Genomic DNA, 18,609 nt, shown 5'->3' with positions numbered 1-18,609 from the left:
CTGATGAGCTGGAAGGTGAGACATGGGACATTGTCACCACTGATATTTATGTAGCTCCAGAGGGCATAGTTGCCTCTGTCAGGTTGACCAAAGAACAGGATGTTTGGTTTAAAATGTGGTCTGATAGCGTTCCCCACGTTTCTTTAGCCCTCCATCCAGGACATGAAGCAGGTGAGTTAGGGGGTGTGTTAAAACGCTCCCTCTCTCTACAGGATTGGCATCTCTCTTCCACTCCTAACCTCTCCTATTCACCTTCAAGGAACACTTGTCGCATTCTTAATCATTCCACAGATGTAGGCACCCTGGAACATGTACAGTTAGACAGACATCATGGTAGAGAAAAATCAGATCACCCACTGGCAGCTGCAGTTGTACAAAACATGCCCTCCACACTCTGGGCAGAAGGTCCCACGGACGTAGGTCTCATACACTGTACTCTTATTACTTTTCAGCTTACTTCTGATCAACCAATCTGGAGGTCCCAATACCCTCATAAACCCGCTGCTGAACTGGGCATTAGGAGCACAATAGAGGGGCTGTGGAATGCAGGTGTATTAGAGTCGGCTGACTCCTCCTTGTGGAATACACCTATTTTCCCAGTTGAGAAAAAAGGAACAGGGAAATGGAGAATGGCACACGATTTGAGGGCCGTTAATGCAGCACTGTCCACTCCTACTGTCCCTGTTCCAAATCCTTATGTTGCTCTCACTAATCTTAATCCTGAACATTCATGGTTTACATGCATTGACCTGGCCAATGCTTTCTTTTGCCTGCCTTTAGCTGAAGATTGCAGGGATACTTTTGCTTTCACCTATAGATCACATAGGTACCGATACACTCGTTTGCCACAGGGTTTTGCTCTGTCTCCAGGAATCTTTAACCAAGTTCTTAAAGACTCCTTACAGGACTGCCCACTCCCATCACATACTACACTCATCCAGTATGTTGATGACATTCTTTTGGCCACACCCACTGTCACTGAATGTTTGGAGGCTACTGCTGTTGTTCTTTCAAGACAGGCTATAAAGTCAGTAAAGGTAAACTTCAAATCTGCAGAAGACAGGTGGACTTCCTGGGCCATGTGGTCTCCCAGCCAGGAACTGGTATGTCACCTGCACACCAATCTGCAGTACTTTCTTATCCCTAACCACTCTTTGTGAAAGACATGTTGTCATTTCTGGGCCTTACAGGATACAGTAGATCATTTGTCCCCGGCTACACTGATCTCACAGCTCCCCTTAGAGATCTAGTGAAAAAACAGGGCACGAGAAATCTCACTGCCCCCTTGGAATGGACCACAGAAGCTGAAGAAGCTTTTATCACTCAAAACAAACTTATCCCAAGCTGCGCACTTGGCACACCCTGACTACACGCTGCCATTCTATGTGGATGTTTCTGTAACAGCACACACAGCTAATGGCGTGCTGTTTCAGAAAAAAGGGGGTACTAGAACTGTCATTATGTACATAGGTGTTTTGTTTGACAACTTGGAACAAAGACATCATGAATGCACCAGACATGCAGCAGGGATGGCTAAAATAATCCAGAAAACAGCCCATGTAGTTATGGGACACTCCCTCCACATTCTCACATCACATGGAGTGGTGGCTTTTGTGAACTCAAAGACATTCACACTATCACCACTGAGACAACAGAGACTGAGCAGGGTGCTGGAAGCTCCCAACATCACATACACACATGAAGGCATAAACATGGCAGACAGAATGACGTGAGGAGAACCACATGTCTGTGCAGAAAAAGTTGAGTTTAATGAAAAATCAGACCAAACCTACAAAGCACATCTCTGACAGATGCTAGAAATCTGTATACAGATGGTTGCTGTTTCATACATGACACAGGAGGACTTAAAGCAGCATATGCAGTGGTGGAGGACACAGGGACAGACTTTGTGACAATGAAAGCGGAAAGGCTAACAGACACACAATCAGCACAGAGAGCAGAAGTTTTGGCAGTAATCGTGGCCCTGGAATTAGGAGAAGGACAAAAACTAAACATTTACACAGACTCAGCATATGCCACAGGTGCAGTGCATGTTGAACTGAAGCAATGGTTGAGAACAGGGTTTAGGACAGCGGGACAGAAACCCATCAAGCATGAACAGGAAATGAGAAGTGGCTGAAGCATTGCTTTTACCACAGGAGGTGGCAGTTATCAAGTGCAAAGGACATGACAGCAGCAATACCAGAGTAGCACTGGGAAATCAGGCGGCAGATCAAGCAGCGAAGCAGTGTGCTGGGTATCAACCAAAAAATATATTGTTGTGTTCAGAGGTAGGGTGGACACTGGAACCCACTCTGGAGGAAGTATTGAAACTACAAAAGGGGGCCTCACCAGAAGAAAAGTCGATGTGGAAGGTGAGAGGAGGCAGTGAGGACCAAAATGGACTTTGGAGGAGTCCAGACGGGCGTCCAATCCTGCCACCAGGGCTCACTATAGCAGCCCTGGAGGAAGCCCATGGCATGGGGCATGTAGGAACCACACAGATACTGAAAAATCTCGAACATTGGTGGCATCCTTATTTAAAACCAATGGCAGTGCATTGGATAAACTCATGTGAAATTTGCAGTTCAATGCTAAACCTACCATGAAGCCAGCACCAGGGAAATTCCCAGTGGATCCTATTGCAGGGAAAGAAATCATCATTGACTATACAGAAATGACTGAGAGAGTGAATGGGTTCAGATATCAGCTAGTGTGTGTGGATGCTTTCACGGGTTGGCCAGAAGCCTGGGCTACAAAGAAAGAAGACAGCAAGTCTGTGGTAAAGTGTTTAATAAATCATTACATTCCCAGACACGGTTTTCCAGCTAAAATAAGATCAGACAATGGCACTCACTTTAAAAACGAGGAACTCAGAGAGGTGGAAAGGTTTTTGGGACTTAAACATTCCTTTTGGACAGTATACCATCCACAGTCCCAGGGAAAGGTGGAAAGAATGAATCAGACCCTCAAAACCAAATTGGCTAAAATCTGTGCACAGAGCAAAATGAATTAGGTCACAGCCTTGCCGTTAGCCTTGATGTCTGTAAGAAGCTCTGTGAATCAGAGGCACGGTCTGACTTCACATGAACTGCAGACCGGGAAACCATTTCCAGGTCCCCAAACCAGGCTACCTTTTCTAAATAAATGTGAACAGTCTGTGTCTTACCGTGATTATTACAGATCTCTCCACAGTCTTGTTGCAGCGTTCTCTAAACAGGTTCCAGAGAAACCAACCGAGGGACCCCAGCCAACCACGTCCGACGTTGAGTGGGTCCTGCTGAAGGTAATCAAAAGGAAATGGTTAGAACCCAGGTGGACCGGTCCATTCCAGGTCACAGAAAGAACCTCACATGCGGTGAGACTCAAGGGTAAAGGCGACACCTGGTACCACTGGAGTCAGTGTACAGCGACAGACGCACCGCAGAGATCCCTCGCCGAGGTTCAGGAAAACTTAAGAGGGAACAGGACAACAGAAGAGCCACCTTCTCACCCTACAGAAGGGGCAGAATAATCCCCTAGGGGTGAGGAGAAGTCATCATACCCATAGGTTAGTCTACACCTTGGGTTCAACAATCTGCAAAAGTATTCATACCCACATAGGGGCAGAATAATCCCCTGGTATGAATCTCAGGCTCCAGGTCAGTCTACACCTGTGAGTTGAAGACCAGGACAGCATACAGCAGAAGAGGTGGAAGTGATTGAGCTTCCCTCTCACAGGGTGGTTGTAGCTACTCTCCCACCCAGAACAGAACTGAACTAAAAATAAAAAAATAAAACTTTCTATTTTTCTATTTACAGGTTTGTTCGCTCATTGTATATTCCAGGACTTGTATTAAGTACTTTGATGAAAGTATGAGCCAAAAGGCAAAAACCCTACCCCATATGGGTTGGATTTTGGTAGGTTCATGCATTATTTCCTTTTTTATTGTTACATTGATTTTTGGATTGTTTTGTGAACTTCCATTCCAGACATGCTCTGACAGCCGCCAAACTGAGCAAACGTTCAAACGCGCAACCAATAAGGGAAAAGCGGACTGGTGTATGGCTAAAATCGAGGGGGTAGAGCTCAATTATGTTTGTGGGGCCACCACCACCTTTTCTTTTGATCTCTGTCTGGTAGTGAATTGCGGGAATGGCGGAACTGGGTGGGAAGGTTATGCCATTTATTTATGCACGGACGAAAGATGGTCTAAGTACTGTAAACAACGGAGGTACTCCTGGCCCAGGCCCCTGCCATGTGGCTCTTGGAGTGGGGTGACTAGTTGGATGGGCTCTGGATGGACTCCTGATAAAAAGGCAGTACCCGGTAATTTGACAATTATCAGCATCCAGCGTGGCACGCCAGGTGGAGCCATTACCAACGGACACGTAACCCCCTTATGCTCTCTATGTACGTTAACTGCACTCAACCCTCTGTAGAGTATTTTACTCTTGCAGTATGGCAGTCAGGAACAGACACATGGGGACCAATAAAAGTTCATTTTCAAACACCGTCTATGCACCAGGACAACACAATTACCATCCCACCGACAGTTAGGCCAAAAAATAAACCCCAGGTGATGGAATTTGATTATTCCGCATTGAAACCTATAGAGGTAATCCAAATGGCCACAGGATATGTTGAAGATAACCTTTGGCTTCAGTGGGTAACACAAACAGCAAAAGAACAAAGCAAAGCTGAGTGTGTGGCCTGTGCCTCGGCCCGACCACATCTCACCACCGATCCTGCCCCTCTCTATCCAGAGGACACGTGGGGTTACAATTGTATGATACAACTAACTAAGGAGGCCACACAAGCTAACTGCACCGCACTAGCCAGCATTTTTCCTCCCATCCCCAATAACACAAATACCGGACCATTTACCCTTCAAAAAGGGAATGGCTCTTATACTTGTTTTAATTTTACTGCTCAAAACCCTAAAATCAATGGGGGACAGATCCCCTTAGATTGGTGTAATAGGACCGCTTCAGGCAAGGGCATTGGACGTTGGGCAAGATCAGGACTTTAATATTATTGCGGAGACCATAGACTGCTCACTAATATCCAACAAAAGACCGTAGGATTGTGGGCCATGTTTAGGCTACAGGCACCACTGATCCTGATAGGACCTAATATAACATATGCCACTACCACTCATTGGCTACCAACCCTTATCTCCTGATGGTGGAACTCCAAGCAGCCAGTTATGGATTATTATAAAATTTCAACATTGTTCCCTTATCAACCAGACGTTAAAACTATTTCCTGTTTCGATATTCATCATAGCTATCTTTTCCCGTGATGATTGTAAAGCACACTTTCTCTCTACATTCAGGGTTGGTGCTGCTCTGTTCAGTGGTTCACAGCATCTCCCCGGAGTATGCATTTCAACATAAGCACAAATCGTGCTGCTGCCGCAGCAGATTAACAAACTTGTATGAAACAATTTATGAACAGTCAATTTTTAGTAAGGTTATTTACACGGACGTAGCTCTGTCTGTAGGTTGTGGGGGGTTTCTCAGGGCAATTCGTTTCCGATGTAAGGCCTTCTTTCTTCCCTGATTTGAATCCCCAGCTTTCTATGTGATCATCCCATCACTATAGCCTGCTGCATTTGGGGCATTTCTGGAAGAAGCGCATCGCCGCTTTTCTGATAATGCAGCAGTGGTCAATCTCGTTAGTCAAAGCCACTCGTCCTCTAAGGCATTATGCCTTACCTCTGGTGCATCCTGACAAGTCATAACTCATGACTTCATCATTCCTGCCCATCATGTTCCAGATTATTCTATTTAGTTTCTGGGTCTTCTGTTGTTTGTCCCCATCAGTCTACTTCAATTTCTCTTTTAAAGTCTAAGGTCTATTGAATCCATCTCTTCATCCTTACAAATATCAACCTACATTCTATTATTTGTCAGGTTTAACCTTTTCCTACTTTCAAATCCTTTTCCTTCATATGCCCCCATTTCTCATGCTAGAAGGAGCTCCATGTCAGCATCCTGGTTCCTCAAATATTATAGGCATGTCTTAGTTCAATGCATTACGCCCCATCCACTTTTCACACCATTCCTTCAGAATAGAAGCAGCCATTACTGCAGCGACCCAATGCCTCTCCCTCAGCTGCTCTCCAGCAATTGGGTCGTCGGTCTTCTTCATCCTTCTCTTCCTATGTTTGCTCGGATTTCCACTCCGTTCTATCTGCTCAATGTTTTATCAGCTCTCAGGTAAGAGCTCCTAACAATTCCTGGTGGTGGTTGGCCTTTATCCATCATTGGCTTTGTTCAATCATCTTGTTACTGTTTTGCAGGACTCTTCCCCTCAGCACCTGCAAGTCTTGTCTAATTTTCTCCCTCATTCTAGCTCACCTATGTTCTTCGAAAAGTACTTCTATTTGTTTCATCCTTCCTTAAATGGAGGCTGATTATTCCTTGTCTTTTCATACTTTCATTCAATTACTTTTATTCTCCTTCCTGCTTTTTATCTTGACGTTCAATTTATTCTCCAACCCCTACTAATAGATCTTTATTTTAACTTTATTTCATAGCTTCATCTGCATTTCTTTTATGGCATTTTCAGCACTCCACAGCATTCCGAAATTTCTTCATCTCGTTTTTTTTCCACTACTTTATCCAATCCTATTCCCCGTTTCATTTATACTTCTTCTTCCCTTTCATTACCCTCTCATTTCCTGCCTTTATTCCTTCATTACCCGTTCTATCTATTCTTTTGCTCAGCGTTCATAGCTTTATTCCATATCTTTATTCGTAAATCCTCTGTGGAATATACCTTTATCACACATTGCCATCACAGCATATCTATCACCTTGCTCTGATCTAAGCAAAATCATCAAGCATTACCAAAAACGGCATATTTATCACTTTGCATCGCCCTCTCCGCATAACTATCATCTTCTTTGCTTCTCTATTATTTTCCTTGCTTCGTAGCCTATTTACAAACTTCTCTTTTTTGCTTTAATCTTTCCCGCAGCTTTCACTTCTCTCTTCCTTTTTTATTTCATTCTACTTCCTGATAGATGCCCCCTCTAGTACTCAATTAGGCCTCGTCCCTTATTTTGGGGGGAAGGCATCTCTAAATCTAAGCCTTACAAATGATCATCTTAGCTCATGTCATTCTCAGCATTCATGTCTTCCTCCCAGGTCCGAGCACCAAAGAAATAACCATGTAATTTCTCATCATTAAAACTTTTCTAATTGCCATCCCTTTTCCTTGTGAGTCTTTTCAGATTGAAATAATAGTAGGCAGCTTTGAGGTTTGTCTGACGGCTGCACTGGAGCATTTAGATGTGTTTTAATGCAAGAAACGGGGAAAAACATCCACAATGATCCTGGAGAAGTAACGTTCACTACATAATGTTAAAGAGAGAGATGTTAGTCACAAGTGGAAAACATTTAGGACAGCTGCCAGTCTTCCCAGGAGTGGACCTCCCAGCAAATTCACCCCAAGGTCAGAGCGTGAAGCTCAGAGAAATTACAAAAAACAAGACTTCCAACTCAGGTTCTATGGGCCTCAGTTAGCAAGTTAAATGTTAAAGGTCTTGACATGACAATCAGGAAAAGACTGAGCAAGAAGAAAGCTGTTCCTCTTTAAAATTACAGTACGGCAGCATGACCTAGCTTAGCAAAGCTGTGTTTGAATGAAGCACAAGAGGTCTGGGAAAATGATGAGACCAAAGCAGAGATGTTTTAGGTACTAACATGTTTGGAGAAAATCAAACACCTCATACCTCATACTCAAGGTGGTGGACGGGTGATGACCTGGGCTTGTTTATTACCAACATGACCTAGTATCTATTTCCTTATTTCTGTCTTATTGTCATTAGTGTATTTAGTTTTAGTCATTAACAGCCTTCACCTTCGTGTATTTTATCTTAAACATGCTGGTTTCTCCATGTAAACATGTAAAGGTTAAGGAGCATCTTTCTGAGTTTTGTACACTTTTAAGATTTCAAAGGGTGAAAATGAGCTAAAGTTAGTGTGTTTTATCTGCATGGATGTGAACATTTGAAAGACTGCACATTGCATGTTATAAAACTTTACCTCAGCTCCTAAAATAATGATTCTTAGTTTTTGAATCTGGATTTTAAGACAAGCAGGACAAGTTTTTGAATCCTCAATAAGGCAGAAATGAGCTACATATGCAAGGAGAGCTCTTAGGCTTTTTACTGCAGGTGAACGAGAACTGATAGCTGCTTCACTCCTCTAAATAATCAGAAAACTCCGCTTGTTCATTTCATCTTAGCTAATTAGGATGATGAAATCTGGAGCAATATTCTCCTGCAAAATTCTTCCAGGCAATTTGAGCTTTTGGCAAAAAAAGAAACTATGATGATGAAAAGGTGGAGGGGGAGGCAGTAAGACAGCCTGCAGGGAGCATGACCAAGACAAGGCTGCAGGAGAGACCAAAATTCATCTGGAAACCAAAGTTTGGTCCTATCAGACTGGACACAGTTTACCTCCAACACACTGTGCAAGTTTGTTGTCCTTCAGGAACATTTGAAGCTTTAGGTTCAGGTATTTTCTTCAACAAATGAACAGCAAGGATTATACCAAAATACAGAGACACAAATAAACAGAGGTCATTTTCCACAATTGGTTTAGTTTTTATTGTAGGCTTCTCTGGAGGCTTTCTGAGCAGACAGTACTTTACCTTGGAGTTCACAGCAATCTCAGTTTTTAGAATCAGGGAGGAATTCAAATGGAAAAGTTAAACTAACAGCAACTCAGAGGGGGAACCTAAAGATAAATGCCAGCCGTGTATTTCTTTTCACTTTTCACTAGCTGGGAAATTAAAATTTGATTTTCATTGCTGGATTTCAGGAAAAAAATGCGACGAGTTACAGAAGTGATGCTGCACGTACTCGCGACCGGCTTCTCGGAGCAGTGTGTCACATATAAAACAGTTCGAGACATTTTCCTGCCGAGCAGTTTTTTGTGTGACACCCCGTATGCCGTCATAGAAACTGAGCGTTGCGTGAACATTTCTGACGGATGTCCGCGGAGTCAAGAACATCCGACTACGTTCTGCCCTTAAAACTGCCGGTGTGTTTGGACTGATTTTAAAATTTTAACAACATTTCTGAATTTAAATTATATTATCTAAAAACTAAAAGAAATTAAAATATAATTTAAAACATCTTGTAAAATGTCAGAAGAAAATAACTAGGAACCCCCCACCTGATTTGAAACAAACCAAGATATTGAGTGCTAAAAGGGCCACATGTAATGATTTCAAAAATTAAATAGATTGCTCTATAATTTCTAAATGTATGAGTAGTTTATTAAATAGATAATTACATAACGTATCTTGGTATCTTGTTCACAAGCGATGGTAGAATGGAGCGGAAGAAGGACCGACGGACCGTGGGTGCTGCTCTGATCTATTGTGGTCCGTCTACCATTGGTAATAAGATATGGATCATGGCCGAAAGAAAGAGATCCCAGATACAAGTTGCAGAAATAAGCTTATTCTGTAGGCTGGCTGGACTCAGTCTCAGAGAAAGAGAGAGGAGCTTCATCATCTGAGGGAAGCTCAAAGTAGAGCCGCTGCTTCTCAGAATCAAAAGGATTTAGTTTAAGAGCTTTGGGCATCTAATCAGGATGCCCCCTGGGTGCTTCCCTTTGGAGGTTTTCATGGCACATCCAACTGGGAGGAGACCCCAGGGAAGTCCCAAAACTCACTATATATTGCTGTCTGACCTAGGGACACCTTGGGATTCCCCAGAATGAGCTATTGGATGCTGCCTGGAAGAAGGATGCCCCGGTTTTCTTTCTGGACCTTTTACACCCGCGACCTGAAGCAGGAAACTACAGATGGATAATTAAATAATCAATCTTGCAAAGGCTGACAGATAAAATGTATTTAATTTGAACAAATATCTTCATTAAGGAAATTATTAACTCATTATAAATTTAATAAATTATTGATATGTTTTTTTCAATTGTAATACATTTTTAGATGACCTGAAAATGAGTTGAGGGCCCCCAGGGCTTCAAGATCTCAGGAGCGCCCATGCTGCTGAGCCTGTATCTCAAACTCATTTTACGGTTAAAACTCAAACTCCACGATCTGCTGTAGATCCTGTTTGGGTCTCAGCCTCCAGAGAGTGGGCAGAGCTCTCCCCAGCGCCGCCCTCCCTCTCTTCCAGCCGGGCTCCTTCTCCTCCACACTGCGCCCTCAGCAGCGTCCTGTCAGCCGCTCAGTAGCCGCTCCTCTCCCGCTCCAGGCCGGCTGGTTCCTCCTACTTTCACAGCCAGCCACTGGCTGGACGTTCAGAAGGACTTTTGTCCGGTTTTTTTCTTTTGTTTTGGGGATTATCTTCGGTTCCCGGATGGAGCCGTCCCCGCAGGATTCGGTGACTGATGCGGGAAAGAGTCGCTCTCAGCCCGCTCCAGCAGCCACGGAGACCCCGCAGCCTGCACCGGGCAGGACGCACAGCCGCTCCGGATCCTCCGCGTCCAGTCGAGGAAAAGGTAGGACTGATTAAATGATCCATCTCATAACACATGAGTCAGGCTGCAGCAGCAGCTTCAAACGCCGCGCAGTGAAGCGCAGAAAATGATTAATTCTGTCCACATTAACAACTCCACTGTCCACACATTTCTGCAGAGCCCTGGGAGAAACTTGTTCAGTCCGCTGGAAGGCCATTAAGGTCGGCCACAGGGTGCAAGCTGGACCATGAGCTGCAAACCTTCTAGTTTTCTGACTTATTGTACTTAAATTTAACAAATGTAATGAATGTTCTCTTCAGGTTCGCTTCAGACCTTCTGGTCACTATGAAAAGAGTTTCCTAATAAGGCTTTAACTTCCTGTGCAGTTGAAAACTGATCGTTTCTTCAGTGTTTGAGAGAACAGCCTGTAGTTAGAGAAATATGGAGCCAACCTGATGCCATTTAAACACTGGTTTTCTTTTGATATTATCCTAGATCTAATATTGGATGAATGGATGAATATGTTAACAGATGGATGGATGGATGGATGGATGGATGGATGGATGGATGGATGGATGAATAGGTTAACATATGGATGGATGGATGAATATTTTAACAGATGGATGGATGGATGGATGGATGGATGGATGAATATGTTAACAGATGGATGGATGGATGGATGGATGGATGGATGGATGGATGGATGGATGAATAGGTTAACATATGGATGGATGGATGAATATTTTAACAGATGGATGGATGGATGGATGGATGGATGGATGAATATGTTAACAGATGGATGGATGGATGGATGGATGGATGAATAGGTTAACAGATTGATGGATGGATGAATAGGTTAACAGATTGATGGATGGATGGATGGATGGATGAATAGGTTAACAGATTGATGGATGGATGAATAGGTTAACAGATGGATGGATGGATGATGGATGGATGAATAGGTTAACAGATGGATGGATGGATGGATGGATGGATGGATGGATGGATGGATTGATGGATGGATGGATGGATGGATGGATGGATGATGGATGGATGAATAGGTTAACAGATTGATGGATGGATGATGGATGGATGGATGGATGGATGGATGATGGATGGATGAATAGGTTAACAGATTGATGGATGGATGATGGATGGATGGATGGATGGATGGATTGATGGATGGATGGATGAATAGGTTAACAGATTGATGGATGGATGATGGATGGATGGATGGATGGATGGATGGATTGATGGATGGATGGATGAATAGGTTAACAGATTGATGGATGGATGATGGATGGATGGATGGATGGATGGATGGATGGATGGATTGATGGATGGATGGATGAATAGGTTAACAGACTCCTCCTCCTGTGTGTTTTTGAGCAGCCAGCTCATTAAAGCCATTCATCATTTCATCATTAATTCATTTTATTTAATCTGATCTGATTGTCGTCTGCTCCTTCGTGAAGTCAAGAAACTTTAGTCTTGTTATTATTATTATTGCCACCCAAATAAACTCATCCCTGTCAGACCCACACAGGGACCCACACAGGGACCCACACAGGGACCCACACAGGGACCCACACAGGGACCCACACAGGGACCCACACAGGGACCCACACAGGGACTCACACGTGAAGTGAAGGCAGCATGCGAGGTCGTGTCCCTTGTTGAGCTGCAGACTTCCCTACAGCTCGTTATTGGTATGCAGGCTGAAGGAGAGGTGCTCAGATGGAGCTTCATTGAGTTTCTCAGAGCAGAGCTGGTTATATAACAGCTGTTGAAGTGGAAAAAACGTCACAGTGAGCTGAGAGGAACGAGACGGGTGGATCGCTTTTCTCTCTCGGAGATATTCAGCCACAGGAGAGAGTGGAGAGGAGGCCAGACCAAAGTAAATACAGATGCATAGATAAAACTTTCAGAGGGAGATCAGTGGGTCAGACGCTGTGTTCGGTCCAATCAGCTCCTGGAGGTTCAGCCAGAATTAAAAAGGATCAGAAAACAGCATCATTTCTTCCAGAATGTGGAGGAATTCTCATTTTCCAGTAAAAACTCCTCTAAGCAGACATTTGGCACTCAAAAATGTAAAGAAGTCTAATTTCCACACAGCTGTAGAGAAATAATGTGGGATTCACTTATATATGATTTGACATGCTGTAACTGAATGTATGCATCTATGGTAGAAATGATTGCATTTCAATAAGATTATTACCAACAGTTAATATCATCAACAGGTCATACAGTGTCATGGCCTTTTCTGATTTTTCTTTCTTAAATTAAGAACAGAATTCATGATTCTGTCAATTAGTTGTTCAGGTTCTGAAGCAGCAAAGCAGCCCCAGACCATCACACCACCACCACCGTGTTCTGTTTTACACCAGATGGAACGGGACACACGTTCCAAAAAGGTCCACGTTTGTCTCATCAGCAGAATATTTTCCCAAAGGTCTTGAGGGTCATCAGGATAAATGTGAAATGGGCCTTTGTGTTCTTTTGGGTCAGCAATGGTTCTGGCCTTGGAAGTCTCTCCAAGAAGGTACTTTCTTATTGTTGAATCATAAACTCTGACTTTAACTGAGGCAGGTGAGGCCTGCAGATGTTCTGGGTTCTTCTGGAGGAGTCGATGATGCTCTAATGAAGTAATTTTGGTAGGTCAACCACACCTGGAAATGGTTCCCTGCTGTTCCATGTTTTCTCCTTTGAACTAATTTGAATTTTATTTATTTCATGATGCTTTTAATTAGCACAGCAACTAAATTTCATCTGCAGTTCTAAGGCCAGAACTACAAACAGATTTACATTTACTGAACATCTCATTCTAATGTTCATCGGCATTTAAAGCAGATTTCCCTTGCTGTTCTCTTTTTTCCATCATCACAGTGCTCCACCACTCTCCCTAAACTGTTTTTTAACTTGGTCACTAAAATCTATTAAGATGCAGTCACAAAGGACAGTGGACGTCCATCACAGAGGCCAAATATATTGCTGGCAAGCAGAGGTTTGAGGCGTGTTACCTGAAATGTTCTAGGCTACCAAATATTTCCTCCAAGTAGACCTTTGTGACTGAGATGCTGCACACACTTTAATTGTTATGATGATGATTGCAGCTTATTGTGCACATTTATGTAAACTAATCTAGATCTTTAAAAACAAGATAAATATCCATGAAAAGCTGCTACCTTTCAAAGTTTAAAATGAAAAGATTTCTTTTCCAAACCTTTGTGTCTTTTTGAAGAGGCTCCTTCATTTCAACATGCTTGCTGTTGTTTGTGACCAGGTTACACTGTCTGGGTTGTGGATAGCGGTTCTAGCTGTGGTTCTGTGGAGTCCAAAAGGCTTAGAAATGGCTCTGTAGCCCTTTCCCAACTGATGTCAATGAATTTGTTCCTCATCTGTTCTTGAATTCCTTTAGATCTGGGCGTGATGTGCTGCTATTGAGATATTTAAGTCTACTTCATGTTTTCAGGCAGGTTCTTTTTTAAAAATGTCAATTCTACGGATCTTGCAGTAATCAGGCCTGCATTTAGTTTGTGAAATTGAATGAAAAAGTTGCGACCAGGTTAGTTTTCAAATCGTTTTTTCCATTAATGAATGAAATGTTGTATTTACTCTGAGTGTCTTTGTCTGATATTAACATTTGTTTGATTATCTGAAACATTCAAGTTGACAAAAAAGCAGGAATAGGAGAAATCAGTAAGGGTGTCAGTACTTTTTTACAGCGGTTTATTATAAAAGCTGACTATTTATAAATTGAGGCAGATTTATAGAATCAGCTGAAAACAGGGATTGTGTTCATCCCTCGGTGGCTGTGTGCAGGTTTTGTGTCTGTGCTCTCTGTCCTGCAGGGTGTGACTGACAGGTCCAGCTGCAACAGGTGTTCCTGATTTGAGCCCAATCACCGGGATTTCTTAAGGAGCAGGAACCTGGAGGGAGGCGTTGTCTCTGCCAGCGTGGTGACCTGACCATGTTCTGCAGTTCTCTGCATTTCTCTAACTTGCTATAATTGAGTTTCTTGTCCTGCTTTGCAGATCTGATAACCCTACGACAGAGCCCTGGATTCCAGGCTATGTATTCATGCTCCGTTTTGGAAACAACTCCCTGCCGCTCCAGCCGTGAGTCTCCCTTCCTTTCCAGCCTCCAGCTCTGAGATCATCTCGTGGAAACACCAAACCATGGCTCACCTGCCTGTGCTCAGCTGAAGCATCGCCGCCCTAGTATCACACAGAGAAAACTTCAGCACTGTGAATCTCTGGCCAAGCTCAGCCTCTGTTGGGAAGACTTACCACCTCCAACAAACCATCATCCACCACTAACGTGCCAGTCCAGATCTATCCAGCAGATCCAGTCCGGGTTCAGTCTCATTCTGGTTGTGTTATGAATAAACTGTTAAAACTGCTGTTCTGCCTCCGTAATTGTTGCCATACTCAGTCAATAAAATGAACATTATGACCCTGTGACCTTCATTTACTGCATTAAAATCCAATTATTATTGACCAACAGTATGTAAACTAAAGGTCAAACGTAAAGCAAACCCAACTGGTAATTGGTCTCCATGATCCCACCCTCGGCCCATAATGACAGTGTTCCTTTCCTCTAGTCCAGTGAGGGGTTGGTACCAATGTAGGAGCTGTTCTCTGTACTAGAGCCTGTGGCTTTGTTGTAAATACAGAAAGAACTGGTTCTAAGCAAGTTCTAGCAAAGATTTGACTCTGGAACCAGTATGATGACGAAAAGTAATTACGACTAGTATGACTTTTTCAGCTACACTTTTTCCTTTCACTCAACTTTCTATAAATATGCTTGGATGCAGAACTCTATAAGCCAGAATCATCAACATTGATAGAAATAAACATTAAACATATATCAGTGTGGGGGTAATGACTGAATCAAATAAACTTGGAACATGTTTTTCTTATTTAAAGAGAAGCACCTCTACATCTGTGTTGTTACATCGTCCTGTTGGGTAGATTTGCCACATTTGCTGCCACACTCAGAGTTAGACTTCATCGGGCTGTGGAACAAAAAGTGAAAATATGACATTTGTGTTCATTTAACACATCTTTCCCATGAAAACCATCAAGACAATTATGCAGATCTGATCAAGATGATCTGAAATAAAAACAATAACAGTCTGTCATTGTTTGGGAACAAGCCTTCTTGCTGCAGCTCTGTGCTTTTGACAGTGGAAATAATATTTTGTGACATCTACAGCCACAGAGATTGTCATACATCACAAAGCACATCTTATTTGATGTGTTTCAGTGTTAAACATCATCACTAGAATATCACATGATAACCAGTAGCATGTTGGAGTTTTCTGCAGGACTTTACTGTTTTAAGGTCAAAGTTTGATCATTTTAGGTGTTACTGAAATGACTAAATTAGCCTAGTATTAAAGAAAAAGCTCTGGTTTTGACTTTGTTATAATTCCAACTGACTAATTAAACTGAAGGGATGGAAATGTGGCTCTTTCTGCATGGAGTTTGCATGTTCTCCCCGTGCATGTGTGGGTTCTCTCTGGGTACTCCACCTTCCTCCCACAGTCCAAAAACATGACTGGTAGGTTCACTGTCCTCTCTAAATTGCCCTCAGGTTTGAGTGTGTGCATGGTTGTTTTTCCTATGTATCTCAGTGATGGACTGGCGACCTCTCCAGGGTTGTCGCTGCCTCTCACCCAATGACAGCTGGAGATAGGCACCCCCCCTCCTGCAACCCTGCATGGGTATAGCATGGATACAGGGCAATGGATGCTTCCGGTCTGCAGACTTTCTCAGCTGTCAGGCAGCCGTTAGTCAGACAGATCAGCCTCGTTATTTCATCATTAAGAGCTGATGGTATCTGAAGCAGTGAAGGACAGAAGGTCCACATCAGCAGGATCATCTACATCATCATTTCAAGAGTCTTAATTAAGAGTTGCACGAAGTCTTCATGATTTCTAGAGAAATTAAACCTTAACTCCTTCAACTTCAATAACATTAAACCTGTCACATGGTCACTGATAACCGCCACCTGTGTTTACACAGTCTTTACTCCTAAATGCAGAAATCAAGTCCCTCGTGCATAAATACTTTAACGATTGGAGATTTTGTTAGCGAATGTTTTTAAACAGAATCAGGATTAACCCACTTAAGACCAAAATTATAGGCAAGTGACCTGAATTTGTTCTGATTTTAAGGTTGTATTAGGCGTTATATTTAAGGTATAATTATGAACAAATATTCAGTGAAGGAGTATTTTTTATCTCAGACAGCTTTAGCCTTCAGTGCTTGGCAATTATTCAGTATAACTGTGGGTTTTCAACTGTGCAATAATAGTTTAAAGGAGGAAAACAAACTACTGGCAAATCCCATCTGCACTGACATGATGGAAATAAGAAGGTTGAAAGTTACTGCAGCTGCAAACCTAGACTAAATGGACACTATTCAGTCCAAATATCTTGTATTTATTAAACTAGTATTATTTTTTTAAACCATATTTCAGACAAATTAGGAGCAATGAAAAAGAACTAGTTCAAGGAGCTGTGAAATTATTTCACAAAATTTAGGTGGCGAACTATGAACATGAATCAGTTCATTCTAACCTGGAACAACTGAGTTAAGAACTAGTTCTTGTTAAAGATGAACTGGCACAACACTGAGTGTAGATAAGTATTATTTTAAATTACACCAATACATGATTGTAAAGGTAAATCAGTTTCATATTGTTTCACCATCACAAAAGGACCTAACTTTAATTTATTCTATAAATCAGGAAGCACGGTCCTGAATTTTACCGACTGTCTGGCTGAGCGGGTTAATTATTTTATGTTTGGCAACCAGACAGGAGGCAGAAGTCAGGAGAAAAATCCTAACAAACACAACATTCAGTCTCTGAGATTCATTATGAGGAAAAACAACATGAGACGAGTAGAGGTGCCAAACACTGAATGCAACCTGGAGATGAAGGTTCAAGTTTTATTGTTTCTAACGATGAAGTTGACGCAGAGAGCAACGTGGGCGAGACAGAGAACCCTCGAGGGGCTGAGATGCCTGCATCATCTCAGAGAAGATGGGAAGAAAATAAAAAACAGGAAATAAAGAATGAATATCCCTGAAATTACAGTGAACATGATGTGGACCAGAAACACTGCAGGGAAATCTGAAAGAAGGACAGTTTTCTGTTTTTCCTGCATTTTTCTGAGTTTAGGTATCAGAGGCTCCATTAGAGATGGCTCACTGTGCTTTTAACGCTTTCACAGGTTTTCTGAGCTTTCAGAAACAGACAGTAAGGTTATAATACACTGATGTCCTGGCAGGATAGCCTTTAATTATTAAAACTTTGCTGTGACATTTATATCCAAGATGGCGCCACAGATGGTCGCCTCGGCGTGTTGGTGCGCATTGTTTAGTTTTTTGCTTTAAAACGGTCTTCTGTGATGGTACCCGGAGCTCTTTCACCAGAGAAGAACTCATGAACATCAAGGCTGCTACACCAGAGGAGTTATTTCCCACTTTTCTGCCTACTGCTCTGGAATTTTTGGACATTCTGGTCAAAGGTGCGCTCACCTTTGTTCACGCGGGGAAACGCCGGAAGAGAGGGAAACGGGCTGGGGTGCTGGTACGTCTTCGCCAGCGTGGACTACGAACACCGTTACCTGGAATATTTCTCTCTAACGTGCGCTCACTTCCCAACAAAATGGAGGAATTACAACTGCTGTTGGGGAAAAACAGGGACTTTTATTCATCGGCAGTTTGTGCTTCACGGAGACGTGGCTGTGTGGATTAATACCGGACTCTGCGCTGCAGCTGGCAGGATTCCAGCTCTACAGAGCGGACAGAGACACGGAACTCTCCGGCAAACGAAAGGTGGAGGGATCTGTTTTTACCTCAACAGTGGTTGGTGCAACGACGTGACAGTGATTCAGCAGCACTGTTCTCCAGACCTGGAAGCCTTCATCATAAACTGTAAGCCTTTCTATTCCCCCCGTGAGTTCGCTTCGTTCATCCTGGTCGGTGTTTACATCCCGCCGCAAGCTAACGTGTAGGTCGCACAGCGCATGCTCGCCGACCAGATACTGAGTGTGGAGCGGACCAACCCGGACTCCTTAGTTATCGACGTTGGTGACTTTAACAAAGGTAATCTCACCCACGAACTCCCCAAATATAGACAGTTTATAAAATGTCCGACCAGAGAGGA

General features: G+C 42.9%; 1 protein-coding gene and 1 pseudogene across 1 annotated transcript in view; both read left to right on the top strand.

Moving 5' to 3' along the window:
• Positions 1–10,203, top strand: part of LOC124866641 — a 31,597-nt pseudogene extending 21,394 nt beyond the window's left edge.
• Positions 9,695–18,609, top strand: part of LOC124867575 (nuclear receptor ROR-alpha A-like) — a 109,532-nt gene continuing 100,617 nt past the window's right edge. The window contains exon 1 of the mRNA XM_047364093.1: positions 9,695–10,470. Coding sequence (XP_047220049.1) covers positions 10,329–10,470 — 142 coding nt within the window. The 5' untranslated portion in view covers positions 9,695–10,328. The remainder of the gene's footprint in view (positions 10,471–18,609) is intronic.

This window comes from Girardinichthys multiradiatus, chromosome 4, assembly GCF_021462225.1.
Source record: "Girardinichthys multiradiatus isolate DD_20200921_A chromosome 4, DD_fGirMul_XY1, whole genome shotgun sequence".
Taxonomy (NCBI): Eukaryota; Metazoa; Chordata; class Actinopteri; order Cyprinodontiformes; family Goodeidae; genus Girardinichthys; species Girardinichthys multiradiatus.
Note: the sequence above shows the minus strand (reverse complement) of the source record. Positions and strands in the feature narration are given on the sequence as shown.